The 19,425-nt window shown below is 40.8% G+C and overlaps 1 protein-coding gene across 4 annotated transcripts in view; it reads left to right on the top strand.

Annotated features, from left to right (window-relative positions):
• The window catches only part of spag9b (sperm associated antigen 9b), a 45,160-nt gene extending 27,037 nt beyond the window's left edge, over positions 1 to 18,123 (top strand). For 2 of the 4 annotated variants that reach the window (XM_015040005.1, XM_015040009.1), the window contains 24 exons: positions 1,169 to 1,556; positions 2,187 to 2,280; positions 3,224 to 3,348; positions 3,792 to 3,849; positions 4,637 to 4,789; positions 4,869 to 4,926; positions 5,008 to 5,138; positions 6,201 to 6,257; positions 8,564 to 8,743; positions 9,016 to 9,145; positions 9,256 to 9,345; positions 10,234 to 10,395; positions 10,801 to 10,972; positions 11,071 to 11,262; positions 11,346 to 11,502; positions 12,103 to 12,231; positions 12,335 to 12,415; positions 12,494 to 12,561; positions 12,868 to 13,016; positions 13,102 to 13,273; positions 13,354 to 13,467; positions 14,348 to 14,527; positions 15,139 to 15,270; positions 15,348 to 18,123. In XM_015040005.1, coding sequence (XP_014895491.1) covers positions 1,169 to 1,556; positions 2,187 to 2,280; positions 3,224 to 3,348; positions 3,792 to 3,849; positions 4,637 to 4,789; positions 4,869 to 4,926; positions 5,008 to 5,138; positions 6,201 to 6,257; positions 8,564 to 8,743; positions 9,016 to 9,145; positions 9,256 to 9,345; positions 10,234 to 10,395; positions 10,801 to 10,972; positions 11,071 to 11,262; positions 11,346 to 11,502; positions 12,103 to 12,231; positions 12,335 to 12,415; positions 12,494 to 12,561; positions 12,868 to 13,016; positions 13,102 to 13,273; positions 13,354 to 13,467; positions 14,348 to 14,527; positions 15,139 to 15,270; positions 15,348 to 15,466 — 3,291 coding nt within the window. In that variant the 3' untranslated portion in view covers positions 15,467 to 18,123. The remainder of the gene's footprint in view (positions 1 to 1,168; positions 1,557 to 2,186; positions 2,281 to 3,223; positions 3,349 to 3,791; positions 3,850 to 4,636; positions 4,790 to 4,868; positions 4,927 to 5,007; positions 5,139 to 6,200; positions 6,258 to 8,563; positions 8,744 to 9,015; positions 9,146 to 9,255; positions 9,346 to 10,233; positions 10,396 to 10,800; positions 10,973 to 11,070; positions 11,263 to 11,345; positions 11,503 to 12,102; positions 12,232 to 12,334; positions 12,416 to 12,493; positions 12,562 to 12,867; positions 13,017 to 13,101; positions 13,274 to 13,353; positions 13,468 to 14,347; positions 14,528 to 15,138; positions 15,271 to 15,347) is intronic. The other 2 variants (XM_015040007.1, XM_015040008.1) reach the window with 2 other exon arrangements.
• Positions 18,124 to 19,425: the final 1,302 nt, after the last annotated feature.

The raw sequence follows: 19,425 nt of genomic DNA on the forward strand, positions 1-19,425 counted from the left end.
GAGCTGTAAAAACATCTTTTTAGTTAATATTCTTTAGTTTTACATTATTATAGTTCTTCTTAACTCTCATAACAGGTTGATTACCCATAAAGCTACTCGGGTTGAGTTTTTTTCTCCTCCCTCTGATAATCTGTACAGTAACCGATTTTAATCTTCTTCAGTTTGAAGAGATTTTTTCCCAAGTGAGAGATGTTGGAGGAATATCACCAGGGAATTTCCTCAGCCAGGTAGACCTTCACGGAGGGATCCGAGTGACGGCATCCGTAACGCTAACCATTTCCTTGGCTGTATTTTCTGCAGAATTGGTTGTGTAAATATAAATAGTGATGCTAACACTTTAGAGCAGTTAGAAGTGCATGATGTCCACCGGCTACGTTTGGAGTTTCAGCTGAAAATTGTGGAATAATACACAAAATAAATAATAATAATAATAATAATAATAAAACTTAAATGTCAAACATTTGATATGTCAAGCTTAAATAGAAAGTATCTGCATGAGGATCAGTATCAGCGACACTGGTACTTTATTTACTTTCAATATCGCACATCTCTACTTTTTCTGACATTGTGTTTCTGCTTTAGCTCCATTTTTGTTCACTTGTTTGTCTCTTTCCGCTTCCTTTTATATTTAAAAAATCCTTAAACATAAAAAATAACCTGATAGACTAAGTTGTTAAAATATAAAGAGATGCACCTTTAACACCGTCTTTCTGTACAGTCGATGGTGTTTGCGTCAGTAGCTTTGGTTTATTGCTGCGGGTTGTTTGAGTAAAGTTCTGTCGCATCTGTTTTGAGCCCCAGACGTAGAGAAACATCTACCATTATGCTCGTTTTCTAGGTACTGATATTGCACGTTGTGTAATTTACTTGCCTAAAGTTTTCATGTCTGGTGGGACGTGCAAAGTTCAATCACATCAGCAACATTTCTGAAAATCTCTGATTCTTCTGGGCAAAAATAATTGTTTGGTTTTGCTTGTTCTTTAAATTTGCTGCGGTTCACCAGACTTGACAACGTTTTGCTGCTTTCAGAGTTTGGTTTTGTCAACGCTAGTTTATTTGGTCACAGCTCATTTGGATCTAATTTGCCCTTCACGTACCGCACATTTATAGCTATAAATGTAGAAAATTCCTTCCGTCTCTCATCCACCTTCCTTCCCCTCCCTGTCAGGACGAGTTGGCCAATGCAAACCGTGGAAACTCCAAGACCAGCACAGCAGCCAACCAGGGAAACGCCTCCAAGCCTTTAGCCGCGGCGTCCTTAAACAATGGATCGTCCAAAGCCAGCACTCCCTCGTCGTCTCAGGGCGGTTCTGTCACGCTGCTGTCTCCTCACGAAGTGGCCAATGGCAAACACGCGCTCACCTCTTCTTCGCCTCTGTCTACGGCTTCTTCTGATGTTGCCATGGAGTCCGTGGAGCAGGAACCGTCGGGAGGACTCAATAGGAAAAGCGGAAAACCTGAAAACGGAGAGAACAAGGAAACGTCGAGGGAAGAACAGAAGGGCCGGCGTGGAGACGACGTCCAGAAGTCTGCCTCTGCGCCCGTCACAAGTGAAGGTGGCTGTCGCAGTTTCTGTCACAACTACACTGTACCAGTGTAGTTAGTTTCATTCACACTATAACTACGACCAATTAAATTGGGGTCTATATTTTGACTTGACCATGTATCACATGAGAAAACTTTGATGAAACCTTCCATAGTATCTCTGACTGTGGGTTTATGGTTGCTGTCCTGCTTGAAAAGTGAACCTCCACTCTGATGTCTTTCATGTTTGTTTTTTAATCATTAGTATCCACACCGCTCTCCCTGAGCTTTCTGATTTTTGTCTAGAAGATGCATGTCAGTTTTGAAGCAGAAATCCAGGAATTGGTCAAATATATTATTGGAAAGCAGAATTTTAATGCATGACGCTAAGCCAGCCGTAAACACATTCACAGTCATTAAGAATCAGTTTATTCACAGATTAAATTACAGACAGGTGGACTGAAAACTCCCACTGTGGGGCCAAGAAATGGTCGTGAATGTGGAAGAAAAACAAAAAAATCAGTGTTTTACTTTGATTTGAGCAGAATGTCTTGGTTTCTCCCTGTGTTTGAAACATTGACACAAACTAATTAAATAAAGTGGTCAGTCTCCTGAAGGCTGCAGCTGAACTCTGTTGTTTTTTTGTTGTTTTTTTTCCCCAGATGGAGAAGAGAGCCAAGAGAAGTCTGAGGTGCAGGCTATCATAGAGTCCACTCCTGAGCTGGACATGGACTTTGACGGCTGCCAAGGGACAAGGTACATATTTAGGATTACTGCTACCTTTCCCTTTAATGCTGCAGTTTGTAGCTTTTATAAAAGATATGTTTGTCAAAACTGTGACTATGTCATGTACACGAGGATGATTGACAGCGCTAAGACCCTCCCCCTGGCTCTGATTGGTTGTTTCTGACCGGGAGCTGTGGGTTTCTTGAGACGGTAATAATAGCACTAGGAGGAGCTCCGTTATTTATCCACAGATTATCTGTCATACTGCATTATCACAACATAGTGACAGTTTGGACAAATGTGTAAATAAACAATTTTGTAAAAGTTACATACTGTCATAAGGTGGTGGTAGTGGTGAGGAGAGACGCAGAGGACCCGGGTTATGAAGAAAATGATGAATTTATTGATGAAACGCTCGACAGTTCAGTTCAGGCGGCACGGCAGAAAACTAAGCAACAGCTTGATACCGGTAGCAACTGAAACTAAAGACTGACATACATGAGCTAACGCCGTCACAGGACTATACAGTTCTACTGTGACGACTGAGACAAAACTGACAACTGACATTAGACGAGGATCCGACAAAGAACACAGCCAACAGGTGAGACTAAATACACACGGGGTAATCAGGGAATGAGAGACACCTGGGAAACAATCAACGGGGAGGACAGGACAGAGACTCACAGAAAAACTCAAAAACTAAACACAGAAACACGGATCATAACACATACTGCAGCTTTAATGACTAATTTATAAAATCAATAAGTTGACCTCCAAGCAGTGAGAATAGTGAGGAGTAAAACTGAAGCTCGTAAAAATACACTAAGAAAACTAAGATGAAAACACATACTGCAGTGGTGGAAATGGGTGATAATTATTGCACACAGCTGTGTGTTCCTCCAATCTGTTCAGATTGTAACACCAACGAGTTATGAGTTTTGTTTCATATATCCACAATGTGATTTTTGTCCAGCACGCCGACCAAAGGTGGCATCGAGAATCCAGCCTTCGGCCGCAACAACGACTCTCTGTTCGACGAGCTGGCGTCTGCAGGAAACGACATGATCGGCGACGTGGACGAGGGAGCCGACCTGCTGGGTAAAAACACCCGGCTCTCGTTTTCTCTCTCTCTCGTTACATTTCGGCTTTTGCTTTCACAAACACAGTTTTCCTCGACTCGACCTCTGAACTGTCTTTTGCTTTGGCTTGCGGCGTTAAACGTCCTCAGATGAGTTCTCTGGTGTGTATCAGAGATTTCCCTCCTTGTTGTCTTTACTGGTCGTCTCTCGCTGTTGTAGCTGATTGTATATTTGTGGTGTTTTCATGTTGGAGGTAGTGATACTCTAGAATAGAAATGTTTAAAAGGGACGTATTTATGAATAAACCTTTCTCATCGTCCTTTTCTTATGTCGCGGTCAGTCTTCAACCTTTTAGGTAAGATTGAAAATGCGTAGGTGGATAGAGTAGGCAGAGACAAACGCACTGGTTAGAAGTGGTAAATGATAACATGCTGCCTTATTAACCCAGACGTTCATTTCCAGGTATGGGTCGGGAGGTCGAACATCTAATCCATGAGAACACTCAGCTGCTGGAGACCAAGTTAGTGCTCATTACTTAAACCACGTGTGTCAAACTCGGGGCCCGTGAGCCAAACCCGGCCCGCCATAACTTTTTATGTGACCCTCTAGATTCTAGACTAAACACCAAGTGTGCTTAAATATTATGTTAACAATCAGAACAATGAAGTTTTTAACTATTTACTGCCAGATTATATCAATCAGTCCCTCCACTTTGAGAATAATTGTGGACATTTATGGAAAATCAACAAATCTCTGCACTTTTTTGTGCTAATATATATATATATATATATTAGCATAATACAATATGCTAATATTATATTATGCTAATATAATATTAGCATAATATATTATATTATGCTAATATAATATTAGCATAATATATTATATTATGCTAAAAACAATTGTTTTTGAACAATTGTCAAAAACAAATTTTTTGACAATTGTTCTCAAAAATTGTCAAAAACTTTCTTGTAACTAAACAGCTGCCTCAACATTAATTGATGTCAGATTATATAGTCCATGATCTATATAATAAGTTGCATTTACCATCATAAATAAGCGCAAATATTTCCAAATTAACTCCACAAACACTTTGATGTTTATTGCAAAAAAATCACAAAAAGAATCACAAAATCCTGGAGGGACTGAAAAGATGTTCAGCTACATTATTTAATGTTAAGAATTTATTGGTGTTTTAAAGGTTTCAGTACATGCTAGTGCAACCGGCCCTTCAAGAGCTTTCACCGCTGACTTAAACTTTTTTGAAGCGCTTTGTGTTGAACGTAGCTTAATGGATGTGTTTCCAGAAACGCTCTGAATGTGGTGAAAAACGACCTCATTGCTCAGCTGGACGACTTGTCCTGTGAGAAGGAGGTTCTGCGAGGCGAGCTGGAGGCCGTCGCTCAGGCTAAGACCAAACTGGAGGAGAAAAACAAGGAGTTAGAAGAGGAGCTGAGGAAGTATGTTCGCTCAGAGGTTTTAAAATGTCCTCTGTTGCTAATTAACGTGTAATTAACTCCGATGGATCCCGCGTTGCAGAGTTAAAGCCGAGCTGGATGAGGCCAAACAGAAGGTCAAGAATGAAAACGAGGACGACGTAAGCATCTGTCCATCAAAAATCACGGAACGCGTTGAAGCGCGTGCGTCGTTTTGCCTCATGGTTACGTTGTGCCTGCAGAGCGACGTGCCCACAGCCCAGAGGAAACGTTTCACCAGAGTGGAGATGGCCAGAGTCCTGATGGAGAGGAACCAGTATAAAGAGAGGCTGATGGAGCTGCAGGAAGCTGTCAGATGGACAGAGATGATCCGGTAAGATCATCACAAGCCCTAAAAACGGGTTCATTACATGTGCTAACCATTGAGAACCATAAACTTCAATAGAGGTTTTTTTTTCTATGGTACTTTGTGAAGTGGAAAGAGAAAGATGAATGGCTGCAAAAAATTATGGAATCTGAAACGTTTCCTTTGCTCACCCAAGTTAACATTTTTGCTACAGTTAAAAACTGCAAGTCTTTTGGGGTAAATCTCCACCAGTATTGGATTCTGTACAGGGTCTCTTTAAATGAATCTGTCTAAAATGAAGGCCTTAAAAAGTCTTTATTAAAATAATGTTGACCTTAACCCTTCCAGACTGAAAGGAGCGCTGGCGATCCAGCCAAATTCGCAGAACTGTAAATCCACCAAATGTTGCACTGTCTGGAAAATTACAACAGTTTCTGAAAGGGGAGACGTTGCGCTTCCTAGCCAATATCAGGTTATTACGGTAATTGCACTCCTGCCATAGCAGGGAGTGAAAGTTTTAATACATGGTAAATTGCAAAAATAACTCGCTAGATATTGAAAGTTCCAGTTTTTATGGATAAATGAACAAATATATTTACTCACAGGACATTTAAAAAACTGCATACAATTAAAATCTGCAAAAATATCCAGGTGAAGATTTGAAATGTAGGCTATAAATTTATTTATATATATACATTTAACACAGGTCTTAAATGTTGTTGTGGAAGTACTATTTATTTAATCTAATATATTTATAGCTTTTTTTCCTCATGGGATTTTTCTGTCAAGCTAAAGTTCTGTGACGTCAGATGGTTCAGGCTACCAATAACTGGCTGCTAATATAGCCTTGCTAGCTAGTTAGCTGAAATAAAATAATAATAATTTAAAATAAAATACACTAAATTTGATGGTTTTACCGTGAGGAAATGTGGAACCGCTGAATTGTCATGAATACTTTTCCAAGGCACAGTGCGGAGAGAAACCGAAGGAGGTTCCCTGTAGTGCAGTAGAGACTTTAAGTAGAAATCCAGGCGCCGTCTTTGTAATAAAAACAGCTTCAGACTTTTACTTATTTTTTTTTCCTTTCAGCGCTTCGAAGGAGAACCCCGCTCTTCCAGAGAAGAAGAAATCCAGCCTCTGGCAGTTGTAAGCTCCTCTTTTTATCCACCTGAAACGTTACCAGCCGTGTGATCCATATGTCATTTTGACCTTTCTTTTGCATTTTCTCTGGGTGTTTCCTCCAGGATGTAGGTAAATCTCGGGTGGCTTGTGATATTCACGTTCTAATAACAAACTCTTAACAGAGGAGAGCAAACCAGGAAGTGTTGCGCGCGATGCTAACCCTCCGATTTTTGGCAATGCTCTCCTTTGTTAAGTTTTCTAAGGAAACAGTTTGGTTTGGTTTGATGATGGTTGTTTTTTTGGGGGGCAACATCTGACAAATGTACCGTCTCCACCCTGTTCCTGTGTGTCTCTTTATATTCTGCCTGATGTTGTGATGTCTCTGTGCAGGAGGTGTGTTGGGACGAGGGTTGTTCAGATTTAGTGGGAATAGACGTAATAAACAGAAGTTTCTTGTGTTTCTTGCTGCAAAAAGCTTGGCGGTAAACCAGGGGTACCTGATAGAAAATGCTGAATACTTGACGCATTCGGTGTGGAGTCAATGGGAGCCGAGTAGAGATGCACCGATCAGAATTCGGTCCAAATTCACTGAAAATCAGTCCGATTTATTCCAGGGATCTGGAGTAACTTAGGTACTGATTATTTTGATGATTAATAGAATAAAAAAAATCGGCTGATTGCGTGATTGATAAAAAACAAAAAGGCACATTCTGCAGAGTTTATTCAAGCCCTTGTGATATAATGTTAGAAATATACTAAAAGATGCAATTAAAAATAGTTCAGTTCCTTTTTAAAATAAGAAAATTAACATTTTATTACCTAAAATGCATTAATAGCATTTCTTTAGTTGTCACTTGTTTTAAAGGATGCATCTCCATAGGGTAGCACATGTTCATAGGCTGGGTTTTTAAGTCTTAAATCAAATGTACATATCTTTTTGTACAACTTTGGCTTAATTACAGATCTTAATGTCTTGCTCTCTCAGCAAATGACTTTCTTTGAGTCTGCATATTCCAGCTAACAATTAATTGTTCTCTAAATTATTTGAAGATTATTTCAATAATTGATTCATAACCATGAATCAAAATTAAATGGTGATTTTATTATTTTAAAAGAAAGACAAAAAGATGACAGAGTCGACGTTTTAAACTAGCTTACCATCTTTTACTGATTAGGAAAATTAGTATAATTAAAGTATCAGTTTCTGTGTGTGTTCTCTAGAGTCGGGGTGTGAAGCTCATTTTCAATCAGGCCGGATCAGGATCATGAATGTCCTCAAAGGCCCGGTTGTGGCAGAATGTGTTGATAAAACGACCCGTTAACAAACTTAAAAATTTCTCCTTATTCAGTCAGTACTTCTTAAAATGTAACAACTTTTAACATATTTTCACACTGATGTAATTTGCTACTTTACAAATGAAAACTGATTTGATTTGACTGAGGAAATAATACTTAAGCACACAATTGTCATCTTAAAGTTCAGTTCATGTGGTCCTCTGTTGTAGAGGGCCACATAGATAGTTATGGCGGGCTGGATTTGGCCCGCGGGCCTTCAGTTTGACACCTGTGCTCTAGAGAATCCAGTATGTTTTGTGACAGACGGTGATTTGGAAGCTCAAAAATTATAAAACACAACAAATCGGCTGCACTCTGCTCATTCTTCCTGTTATCTACTAAAGCTTTGCTCTCTCTCGCCTCTCGTAGTCTGAATTACCCGCAGACATGTTTTGTCGTGCTGTGGAAAATAGGTTCTTAATTTTTTTTCTAAATTCATTTAACCAACCTAAAGATACCTCAAATGGTTAGCTTAGTCCTCTTCCTGCAGTAACGCCATCCACACCGAAGAGTGTTGTGCTTAGAACGGTGCTGATCAGATTCTTGAGTTTACAACCTGCTCGCCTCAGATCAAGCCGTAAATCTTTTTTATTTTATCCAATTACCAGCCGATTTCTGAGTGCATCTCTGAAACAGGGGTGTTTTCTGGACAGGCGTGTTCTGCTCAGTGTCGTTTACTAACTTCCTGGTGTTTGCTCGTTAATAACCCGCAATCCCTGCTCCCTGAAAGGACTGGCGTGTCTCCTTGCAAGAGAGATTTATAAAGTGAGGAGACATTTTTTTTTGCCTGGATGAAAGCTAGCATGGTGTACCGGCATGGGGAAGGGTTTCTGTTTTTCCCCCTTGCGTGTTAAACCCCCTCTTACTGCTGGAGCTACTGCTTGTGTCCACCCTGCTATACGTTTGTCTCTGTGTGCTTCCACCCCTCCTCCTCTTCCTCCTCTCTCTCTTTTTCCTTTTCTCTCTTCCCCACTTCCCCGCCCTTACACCTCCAGTTTCAGCCGTTTGTTTAGCTCGTCGGGCGGAGCGGGGAAGAAGCCGGCGGGAGAGGCGCCGGTCAACGTCAAGTACAACGCGCCCACCTCGCAGATTCAGCCGTCCGTCAAGAAGAAGAGCAGCACCCTGCAGCAGCTGCCCAGCGACAAGAGCAAAGCGTTTGATTTCCTCAATGAGGAGTAAGTCAGTTCATGTTACGCTTATTGTTTTTTTTTTTTAATAATAGCCTAAGAAATTTACAATTTACTCAGCAAAACTCCTGAGCTTTCATTGTTGTTTTCTGTTGTTTTTGCATTGTTTTGGCATGGAGAACTTTTGATAACTTTTGTCATTTGTTTAATTTTTTTTTTGTGCTGCTTCTAAAACAAACAAACAAACAAACAAAAAAAAAGTAGTAAAACATTTACATTTTTTCCATAAGATTTGATACAAATACGTTCTGCCCTTACAGTCCGCCACCCGAGAGTTCGGTGTCACGGCGAGAGCAGAAGAGAGCTCAGTACAAACAGGTCAAAGCTCACGTCCAGAAGGAGGACGGCAGAGTGCAGGCCTATGGCTGGAGCCTGCCCAAGAAATACAAAGTAATCAGACGGCTACCGAAACATTTCAGATGCCTCGGTTCTGGATTCTCACTGAACTGTTATGTGGTTTTATTCATCCTGAATGCAAGTTTGTTTGTTTGACTTTTCAGGCTAATGGAGGTCAGGCAGACGGCAAGATGAAGAATCTGCCTGTTCCCGTCTTCCTCAGGCCGCTGGATGAGAAGGATCCCACCATGAAGGTGTCTGCTGCTGCTGTCCATAAGCATTCAGAGCTGAAGCGATTAATCGGATTAATTGTGATTAATCAATTTTGGAAATAATTGTCAAGTAGTTCAGTAACCGATTAATCATAACTGGAGTATACAGATGGAGAAAACGTCATTTGCTGGAAAAAAAATCCCCCATTGTTTCAGAGCATTTATTAAGCTAAAACTGTAGAAAAAATAAATGCATTTTGCATTTAAGATAAAATAATAATAATAATAATAATAATAATAATAATCAGTCTGGAAATATATTTTAACCAAAACTCTTCAATTGGCAGTTTTAGTTTCACCTGGTTCATATTTACCAGATGAATTAAATGAATGCAATAAAATTTTCATATTCATAAAAGGAATTACAATATTTATTTGCATCTTTTTATGCATTTCTAATATTGCATTAAAATGGCTTAATTGGGTAAATGAAAAATCTGTAAAATGTGCCATTTAAAAAAAAAATCTGATTAATCGTCGGAATAATCGATTAGTTAGTTGGAAAATGTACTATCATATACAATAGAAAAAATATACAAATCCATAAAATGAAAGACAGCAGAAAGAAGAAAAATATCTTATATTTGCCCCCAACTAAACGAAAACATGAACTCAAAAAAACCCAATTTGTATCGATTCACATTATTCTATTTAATATTTCTTCATTATTAAGAAACACTGAAGAAATATATATGCACATATTCTCTTAAATACGTACATTGATCTGGCATTTTTAATAATCAGTTACTAAAATAACACGGATAGTGTTTTTTTTCTTGTTTGTTTGTTTGCTTTAAGACAGATTTGTGGTGCGGATGCATCATTAACCTGCTGTCTGTTGTGTTTGACCTCTCCGTGTCGGCGCTCCAGCTGTGGTGTGCTGCAGGCGTCAACCTGTCTGGAGGGAAAACCAGAGACGGAGGCTCAATCGTGGGAGCCAGCGTGTTTTACAGCGACGTGTCCGGTGCAGAAAGTCCCAGAAAGAAGAGAGGCTCGCAGAGCAGCGTCGACGAACTGGACCAGGAACTAAAGGTGCGCCACTTCCCCAGTTTAAATGTGACAAACCAATATAAGGATGCGGGCGAGAGCAGTATGAAAAAGTTTACACTGCAGTAACACAAAATCTACCCCTTTTCGGATGGTTTGTGGTTGAAACATGTTGGTACCCTTGAAATAAGATAAAACTGACTTAGAAGTAACTTTTCAGCCAGATATAAGAGCTTGTTTTAAGAATAATTTCTTAATTTTGATGAAAAAGTACTTGTTCCACTGGGAGATTGTTTCACTTATAACAAGACATTTTTCTGCCAGTAGGACTGGAAAAAGGTTCACTGTAAGTTAGTTTTGTGTTATTTAAAGTGTCACCAAGATATTTGCTCTAAGTAACTATTAAGATCATAGATACTTGGTAAGATTTTGTGTTTTTCCTCTGTGCAGGAGCAGCAGAAAGAGTTGCGGCATCAGGACGAGTTTTCCTCTCTGGTGTGGATTTCCACCAGCACCCAGTCCAATTCAAACGTCGTCGTCATCGACGCCAACCAGCCTGGGAACATCCTGGAGAGCTTCTTCGTCTGTAACTCGCACGTCTTCTGCATCTCTAGCGTACCCGGTCAGTGATTTACAATAAAAACAACAGTGCGTCCGTGACTTACTTTCAATGGAGTGGAGCTCACTGTGATCGAACTGCTTCTTCCTCTCACCGTCAAGGTGCAAGAGAGACCGACTATCCGGCTGGAGAGGAAGTGTCTTCAAGCACTGACGCAGCCCCGGTGGGAGACGGCGACTTGTCGACGGCCAATAGCGGCTCAGAAGGCGGCGACAGCATCCTGGGAGGCATCACGGTGGTGGGCTGCGACGGCGAGGGAGCGACCGCCGTTCCTCAGACAGCAGACGGTTCAGGTAAAGGGCAAGAAACCAGCGAGAGCATTCAAGATCACACGTCGTCTTCCCGCACCCATCAGACCCGCCGACTCTCACCACAGACTCCAGAGCAGCAGAAGAGGCCGTGGAGGCCGTGGAGACCAGCGCAGGGCCTGTCGACCACAGCGAGAGCCTGAGGGGCATCTACGCAGAACACGTCTTCACAGATCCACTGGGGGCGCAGCAGACCAGGGAGACGCCTGCTAACTATTCTCAGAGGTAAACGGCGACGTGCAGAAAGTACTAGCTGCTCTCAGATTTCCATAAACTTCAGCTCTTATGTTGCATGAATCTGAGAATCTAATGTTTCTGATCTCTGAAGTCTTATTTCTTTACGTGCAAAATCAATCCGTTCAGGTAAGAGTAGAAAAAGTTCATAATGTTTTTCAAGCAAAAGTAAAATAACAGTGCAGTAAAGCTTCATATATGTAACTTTTTTCCCCCCAAAAGAAAAAAACAGTCAGGTAAACTCACCTGAACATGGATCACAACAAAATTAGTCGCTTATTCTTGTTTACAAGCTTAACATAATACATGGTCAGGTCAGGGATTTCTCTACTTGCTTGTTCTGTTTAGGAAAAAACAGTGAAAATGTATTTGGCCTTTTTCTGGTGCGCTGCCGTGATTCCAACACTCTGCACTGCGGCAGATCTCCGTAGTATATCAAATTTTAATGATTTTGAATCCGTAGCTTTTCAAAACCTTCATATACCTTGAAGCGGGTAACGATGGTCAAATCATGCTACTCCACTGGACACATTGCATGTTCTCCGTTGTTAACTGTGGTCCTCTGTGTCTCTGGTTCTCTCCTGTGAGCAGAGAAAGCGACCTGCTGAAAGACGGAGTGAGTTCAAATCCCGACGCAGAGGAGCAGGACCTGATGATAGAAGAAGCTCAGAAAATGAGCAGCGTTCTGCCCACCATGTGGCTGGGGGCCCAGAATGGATGGTAAGTTTGTTATTTCTTTAGTGACTTTCACTCATCACTCTCCACCTGAGACCGAATTCGAGTGAAATTCAGTTTTGCTAACGAATTACGCCGTTGATCCTAGCGTGTACGTCCACTCGTCTGTTGCTCACTGGAAGAAGTGTCTCCACTCTATAAAGCTGAAGAAGCCCGTGATCGGCATAGTGTAAGTTTATTAGAAACAAGCAGGTTTTTTTTTCTTTTTCCCTCTTATTGTGTTGATTTCATGTCATGTCCTCCTCAGACATGTGAAGGGACGGGTCCTGGTTAGCCTGTCTGATAGCACGTTAGCCATTTTCCACAGAGGAACTGGTGAGACCAAAACTCCTTAGTGTTAAACATTCACCATATAATTGTGCAATTTGACATTTCAAAAATGAATTTGCATAATGGAAACATGCCAATTTTGAAAAAACTTGCTGTTCGATAAAAAAGCTTTGGCGATAGGATGAGGTTTTTTAAGTGGTGCAGCAGATGGAGTGTTTATTTAAAAGAAGCACTAAAATTGAAAAATTGTGGTAGTTTTTTCGACATTAGCTGAACATCGACAAAGTTTTGCGCACATTTGCATTGGAAATGCAGACAGTGTCCATTTCTGAGGAAACTTTCCGTCGCCAGATGGGCAGTGGGACCTGACCAACTACCATCTGCTGGACCTGGGGAAGCAGCACCACTCCATCCGCTGCATGACCGTGGTGCACGACCGGGTGTGGTGCGGCTACAGGAACAAGATCCATGTGGTGCATCCCAGAGCCATGAAGGTTGAGGTGAAGGAAAACTTTTAGGCAGCTCAGCTAAAAGTCTCTAAGATCAGCACGTTGGCTCACGTTTACGTTTCTCTCGCTCTCGCAGAAAACCTTCGACGCCCACCCTCGTAAGGACAGCCAGGTCCGTCAGCTGGCCTGGCACGGGGACGGGATCTGGGTGTCCATCAAGCTGGACTCCACCCTCAGGCTGTTCCACGCACACACACACCAGCACCTCCAGGACATCGACATCGAGCCCTACGTCAGCAAGATGCTTGGTCAGAGCGAGGTCGCAGTCGGCTGTACGAACCGGAGTTGGGTTTCAGAGTAAAACAGACCGTGTCTTACTCTCCTGCAGGTACGGGCAAGCTGGGCTTCTCGTTTGTGAGGATCACGGCTCTGATGGTTTCATGTAGCCGCTTGTGGATTGGGACTGGAAATGGAGTCATCATCTCTGTTCCCGTTACAGAGAGTAAGTTCAGGAACTAAAGCCTTCAACTTAACAGTTCTTAAGAAAATACGAGCTGAAACCTTGAAGTGTGCCTTTTATGTTCTTGAATCCACCGACTCACTGCTTTTGGTTATGATCTGTTGGAAGCTTTAATAAATACATTTAATGTTTAAAATTAACCATGAACATCCTCTTAAAAGGGACCTATTATGCAAAATTCACATTTTGTACCTTTGTGCACTTCTACTGCTTCTAAAAACAGCTGAATCACTTAGAGAAAGTGTAAACTAAGTTTTAACTTATTGCCAGAAACTAACTTATTGCCAGATTCTGGCAATAAGTTAGTTTATTGGTGTTTGTAAAATGAACCTCAAGAATCATTTGAATGGCACTGCCCCTCACCTACCAACCCTAACTAAGTTCAGGCATGTTACCTAGCAACCAAAGAAAATCTCCAGAACGTTTGGACAGCTGGTTTTACCGCCGTATGTGCTGTACAACGGCTGCTGGAAAAGACTTGATTTACCATCTTGAAACCACTCACTTCATTCATGTTGGTTGTGCAGGAGGCTCCACTTCTGCTTTTCAAGGATGTACAGTTGTACATCTGTTTGCATCCATTTTCATGTGCGAGTGTCAGTTTTGAGTTGAGGGGTTGTGGCCAAAAGTAGCTTATTTGGATTTAAAGTGACAGGAGACCTTGAAATAACTCATTCTGAAATTAGCTCAAATTAGGCAGCACTGACTAAAATCTCATTATCTAAGAATGTTGGTGTGAAAAAGAATCCCATGAACATGTTTTTTATTGCCTATAAACATATCCTGACCTGTTCAAGAAAAGATGGTAGGTCACCTTAGAAGATCTGTGATTTGTGTCTCTACATTTTTGCTGTTCTGTCAGCAGCCAATAATGTAGCCAAGTCACCAGGTAACAATCCCGGAGGCGTGGTTCGCGTCTACGGCGACGACAGCGGGGACAAGGTGACGGCCGGGACCATCGTTCCCTACTGCTCTATGGCTCACGCTCAGCTCAGTTTCCATGGTCACAGGAACGCGGTCCAGTTCTTCGCCGCAGTTCCAGGTAATTCAGCAGGAGGAGTTTCGGTTTCCAGGCGCACCTGCTGTGATTGTTAGACTTTCTTAGGATTTTTGTCTCAAGCTCATTTCAAGAAATAAAAGAAAACTTTTGAGAGAAAACGGTGAATCTTGGACATGAATAGGACTTTGTTTTTGGATGTCCAGTTTTATTGTTTGGTAGACGACGCAGGGATAATCTGCAGCTGCAACGCTTTTAGTCTTTTATGGATGTTTGAACCAGCTGACAGTCACTGCCATGATTTGAAACAAAAAGTTTCCCATTATTTCATTTATTCAATATAACGATTTAATCAAATGTAACAAACTTAAAATCACTTTGGGTTCTTATTTTTAACTTTTACTATGTCAACTAATAATAAAAGAAACTCATCCTAAGAAAACAGACTTAAGATATCAGAGACTAAATGTTGTTATTGAAATGACCAAATGAGTTTAACAAAAACTTATTTAAAGGAAACACCGGGGTTGCAGTTTTTTTTTGTTTTTTTTTTACATTAGTGGAATATTGACAAAGTTTTGCACACTTTTGTAATGGAAAAGCAGCTACTGAAGGTTTTTAATTACTTTTGTGTTTTTTGTTTTTTTTGCTGTCAGGTCACACAGATCCGTCGGCCTCCAGCGGAGGAGAGTCGGCGGGAGACAAGTCCGCCGACAGCTCCGCTCAGGAAGGCAGCAGGTCCATGTTGGTGATGAGTGGAGGAGAAGGCTACATCGACTTCAGGATGGGTGAGTTTCTGAGCCGCGGCGGAAACAAAAGGTGCAATCAGCGACAGTAGGATGAACACGTTTCCATCTCTCCGCAGGCGACGAGGACGGGGAGGCAGACGAGCTAGACGACCCCACCTTAAAACTGCAGCCCTTCCTCACTAAAGCCGAGCGCAGCCACCTCATCGTCTGGCAGGTCATGGTCGGTGAAGACTGAACTCAGCATCACTGAAACCCTGATTTGCCCCCTTTTTTATTTTAAGGCCACAGAAACAGAGGAGAAAGCACAAGATTAATCAGCACTTTTTTTTTTTTTTTTTTTACCCCCTCGTTGTCGAACAATGGAAGCAAAACGAGCAAAAACTGCTCTGCGAGGATTTTTCTCTGTTAACCTTGAATGCATGGAACTGCTTTGTCCTATTTTTTTTGTTTTTTATGTCATGAATTTCAAGCATTATATATTATTGCCTTGCGGATTTAAATTTTTATCTGAGGTAAGGCGGATGTTTGCCGGCTTTCCGCTTGAATCGCCTCTCCTTCGCTCACTCGGGACGCCGCTGATGTTCCGTCAGCTGATCAGAGAAAAACGGCTTCCCGTTTGTCCTCTGAAGAATGTAAGACGTAGCGAGCAACGTGGGAGTCAATCATGGCGGGATTGTTTTTCTCTATCAAATTTTGGTTCTTTTTTTTTTTTTTTTTTTTTTTTTTACGTGGGGAACTTCTTTGAAAGCCAATAGCCGACTTATATTTCAATTGTGTTTGGATCTAATACTCATATTCATCCGATGTGCAAAGGCTTAATGGGAATGTTTTTCATCATGCATTTCAAATGGTTTGTGTCTCAAACATCAGCACAGGTCCCTATTCATTTAACAAAAAAACCCTCACACTTAACAGTGTGTATGAAGCACAAAAAGCTGCTTTCAGTTGCTTTTCTTTTCCCCACAATACAGATGTGGGTTGTTGCTATGTGGATTTAATAAAATAACACGGTATTATTACAAGTGGGAGCAGGTGAGTCACTTTCAGATACTGTCTGGAATATTATACATCTGGATCCAAACAGATTTTCTCCTAAAAGAACCAACATATTTTAACTTGTTTATTTTGTAGTAGTTTCCAAACCCTAGCCATCCTAATGGTAAACATACACATATTTTATCACGAAGTTTAGCTATTTAATAGGAAGCACGTTAGGAGATTTTGTCAGATGTGTTTAGTCCCTGAAAATAATGGTCAGCTTTCCCTAAAGTGCCTCCACCAGGCCAAAGATTTTAATTTCACTGTAGATCTTAATAAGTGATTTTTTTTTTTTTTTTTTTTTTTGGGATAAAAGTACAAAAAAACTTGAACATAAATTTGAGCTTATGCTCCATTTTTCTGCCTAGGACTGTCAAGTTGGTTCTCAGCTTCAGTCATACCATTAGCATTGACACTGGACAGTATTTCTCCCAGCTATATATATTTTCCAGGCTTTCCGCTGAGGATTGGCTGCTCTACTGAAGTTGGGAAGACATGCAATAACACTCAAGGTAATAAGAAGGTGTCATTGTTTGCAGATGACATACTGACTTATTAGACATCATGTTCTCTGGTCTAATCACGGACCCATACTGTTGTCTTCAATCTTACTGAATACCCCAGCTTTACCGCCACGACAACGTTCAATGCTTTTCCTTTACTTCATAGAGCAGACTTGTGTTGAACGTGTCGCGTCACTTTGTCTGTTTTCTGCTCCCACTTTAAGAGTTGCCTTAGACATCAGAGTTCAAACAGTCTGTGACAAAGTTCTTCTATTTTCCTCTAAAGAATTTTGTTCGCTACCAAAGGTCGAAGACTGCTAGCTAGTTATGACGTCACGCAGTAATAAAGTCTCACCTAGCTTTCACGGCAGCATGTTTGGAACAGGAAGCCAGGTTTTGTTTTGGATTTTTTTTTCAAACAGAAATCAAAGTGTGTCGATATATTCAGATAAAGATATATATATATATATATTTTTTTTTTTAACTTTTCCTATTTGTAAATGGAAATATTTTCGAGGCGTGAACGTGCGAGAGAGAGAGAGAGCTGCTACGGTTGGACGGTGAAGGAAAGAGTCCATATGCACCTCCCCTGGACGCTCGTTCTGTTCCCAGATGAGAAACCGAACTCTAACCTGTTTGGTTTTGCAGCACTGATCTGCTTCCTTTCAACCAAACCTGTTTATTAATTCAAATGTCTTTTTTATTAGATTTTTTTTTCCCTCTTTGAGTTTGGCTAAAAGGTTTTATTTGGTGAGTTTCAGCCTCCTTTTGTACTCCGTGAACACTGCACTCATGCTTTTTGTTTTTTGCTTTTTTTGTTGTTTCTTTACGCAACTGTGTGTATTTGCATCTTCTCTCCACGAGAGAAGATTTATATATATCTATACATATTTCAGTTTCGCCGTTTCAGTATTTATTTTTGATGGATGAACCTTTGCAATTGAGAATGTATCTTGTACATTGAATATATATATGATTATATATGTATGAAACTTAAAGATGGTTTGGATTTTATTGAGTTGTAACCTGAGGATTTCCTCAGCTATGCACCACGTCTCTGAGGAGAGACATGGAGGAAATTAGGGGTTGAAAACTGCACACACCTGCTCCTTCATTTAGCAATCAGTAGTCCTGTAAATTTGAACTTCTACTCAGCGCCGGGGCAGCTGACTCCCTTCGCAGACTCTTTCCATATATTTGTCACCACTGTAGTCTGCTTTTAGGTAACTGACAGGAGCTCAGGTTTTTTTTTTTTTTTTATCCAAATCTGCAAATGCATCATCTTAAACCCCTGCAGCATCTCTAGTGTTACCTATTTTTAACAATTAATTAAAGCAACTTTTGTGGGCAATACCTTTGTTTGCATCTTGTCATTTTTTTTGTGTATTTATGTATGCATTTTTTGTTTGGTGTGAATGGACATGCCATGTAAGGGCCGGCAAACTAAGCCCAGGGTCCCGAAGCTGATTTTGCCCCAAGTGGAAGAGATTTTTTTTTAATTTATTTTTTTGTAATTTAATTACAACATTGTGCTCTTATTTTACATTAATATATATTTAATCATGTATAAATCAATCTCTACATGGGCAAAAGAAAAAAATAAATTGGGTTCCCCTGGTGGCCGCGGTCGGTAATGTTACCCTATGATTTGAGCTGCCGTTCAATGCGTATTCAAACCTCCAAAGCTCCGGTGGAAGATGAGCAAGCTAAAATATGTCGCAAAAATAACTTGTTCTTCAGAGAGAAAAAGAGGAAAAATATAACAAAGCCAAGATAAAGGTATGTCTGCATGGCTCTTGGTAGAAGAGACAAAAAAAAATTAGCTAAAAGAAAATTAGCTTGATGGCGACCTTGAAAGGTCTCGTTCAACAGCCAAACATTTATGCTAGCATCCTTGTATTTGTGTGAAACTGGGTTTGAGTTGATTCTCGAGTTTGGCCCTGTATATTCCTGAGTTTTCTTTTCTTTTGGCTTCATAATGTTAAAAATTAGAATTTCTCAATGTTGGACATTGTCTAGCAAAATGTTTTGACGTCAGGCTACAATAGAATGTTCAGTTCCGATGACATCAGCGGTGACGTCATCACTATGATATCACAAGGGAACCTCTCTCTTGAATGTAGCTCACAGACAGCGTTTTCTCAGACCTGTTCCACAGTTCTATCGCGGCAGATCACTCTTCAGAGCAAGTTCGAAGTTTATCGGAAAGAGCGAGATATCGATTTCTCACGCCTTTCAAAGAAGCGAGAATTTACCAGAGTTTAAACATGAAGCAACAACAGATTGGATGTGAACATGAAGCTTTTCCAGCAGAGCTTTCATGGGTCGAAATGATGGAGCTCAACATCCAAGTTGACTACGATGCTGTCGTTTTCCCTTTAGAAGACGACAGCGATTTTGTTGAATCTGTTGATTCATCTTCCATTGAGTCGGAAGATCAGTCAGCAGAGATCCAGGGGGAATCAAGTCCTTCCAGCGACTTGGAGATTCCAAGATCATTGGAAGTCAAGCAGGAAACATCTCCATCTGCTGACTTCAAGATCACCCCCTTAGTGGAAGAGACAAACCAACACGTCAGAGATCTGACTAAGCAGGTTGACGATCTCAAAACAGAACTGCAGAGTACAATTTTTGATCTCCATGAGGAAAGAGA

Source organism: Poecilia latipinna, unplaced genomic scaffold, assembly GCF_001443285.1.
Source record: "Poecilia latipinna isolate Pla-1442-1.1 unplaced genomic scaffold, P_latipinna-1.0 Scaffold492, whole genome shotgun sequence".
Taxonomy (NCBI): domain Eukaryota; kingdom Metazoa; phylum Chordata; class Actinopteri; order Cyprinodontiformes; family Poeciliidae; genus Poecilia; species Poecilia latipinna.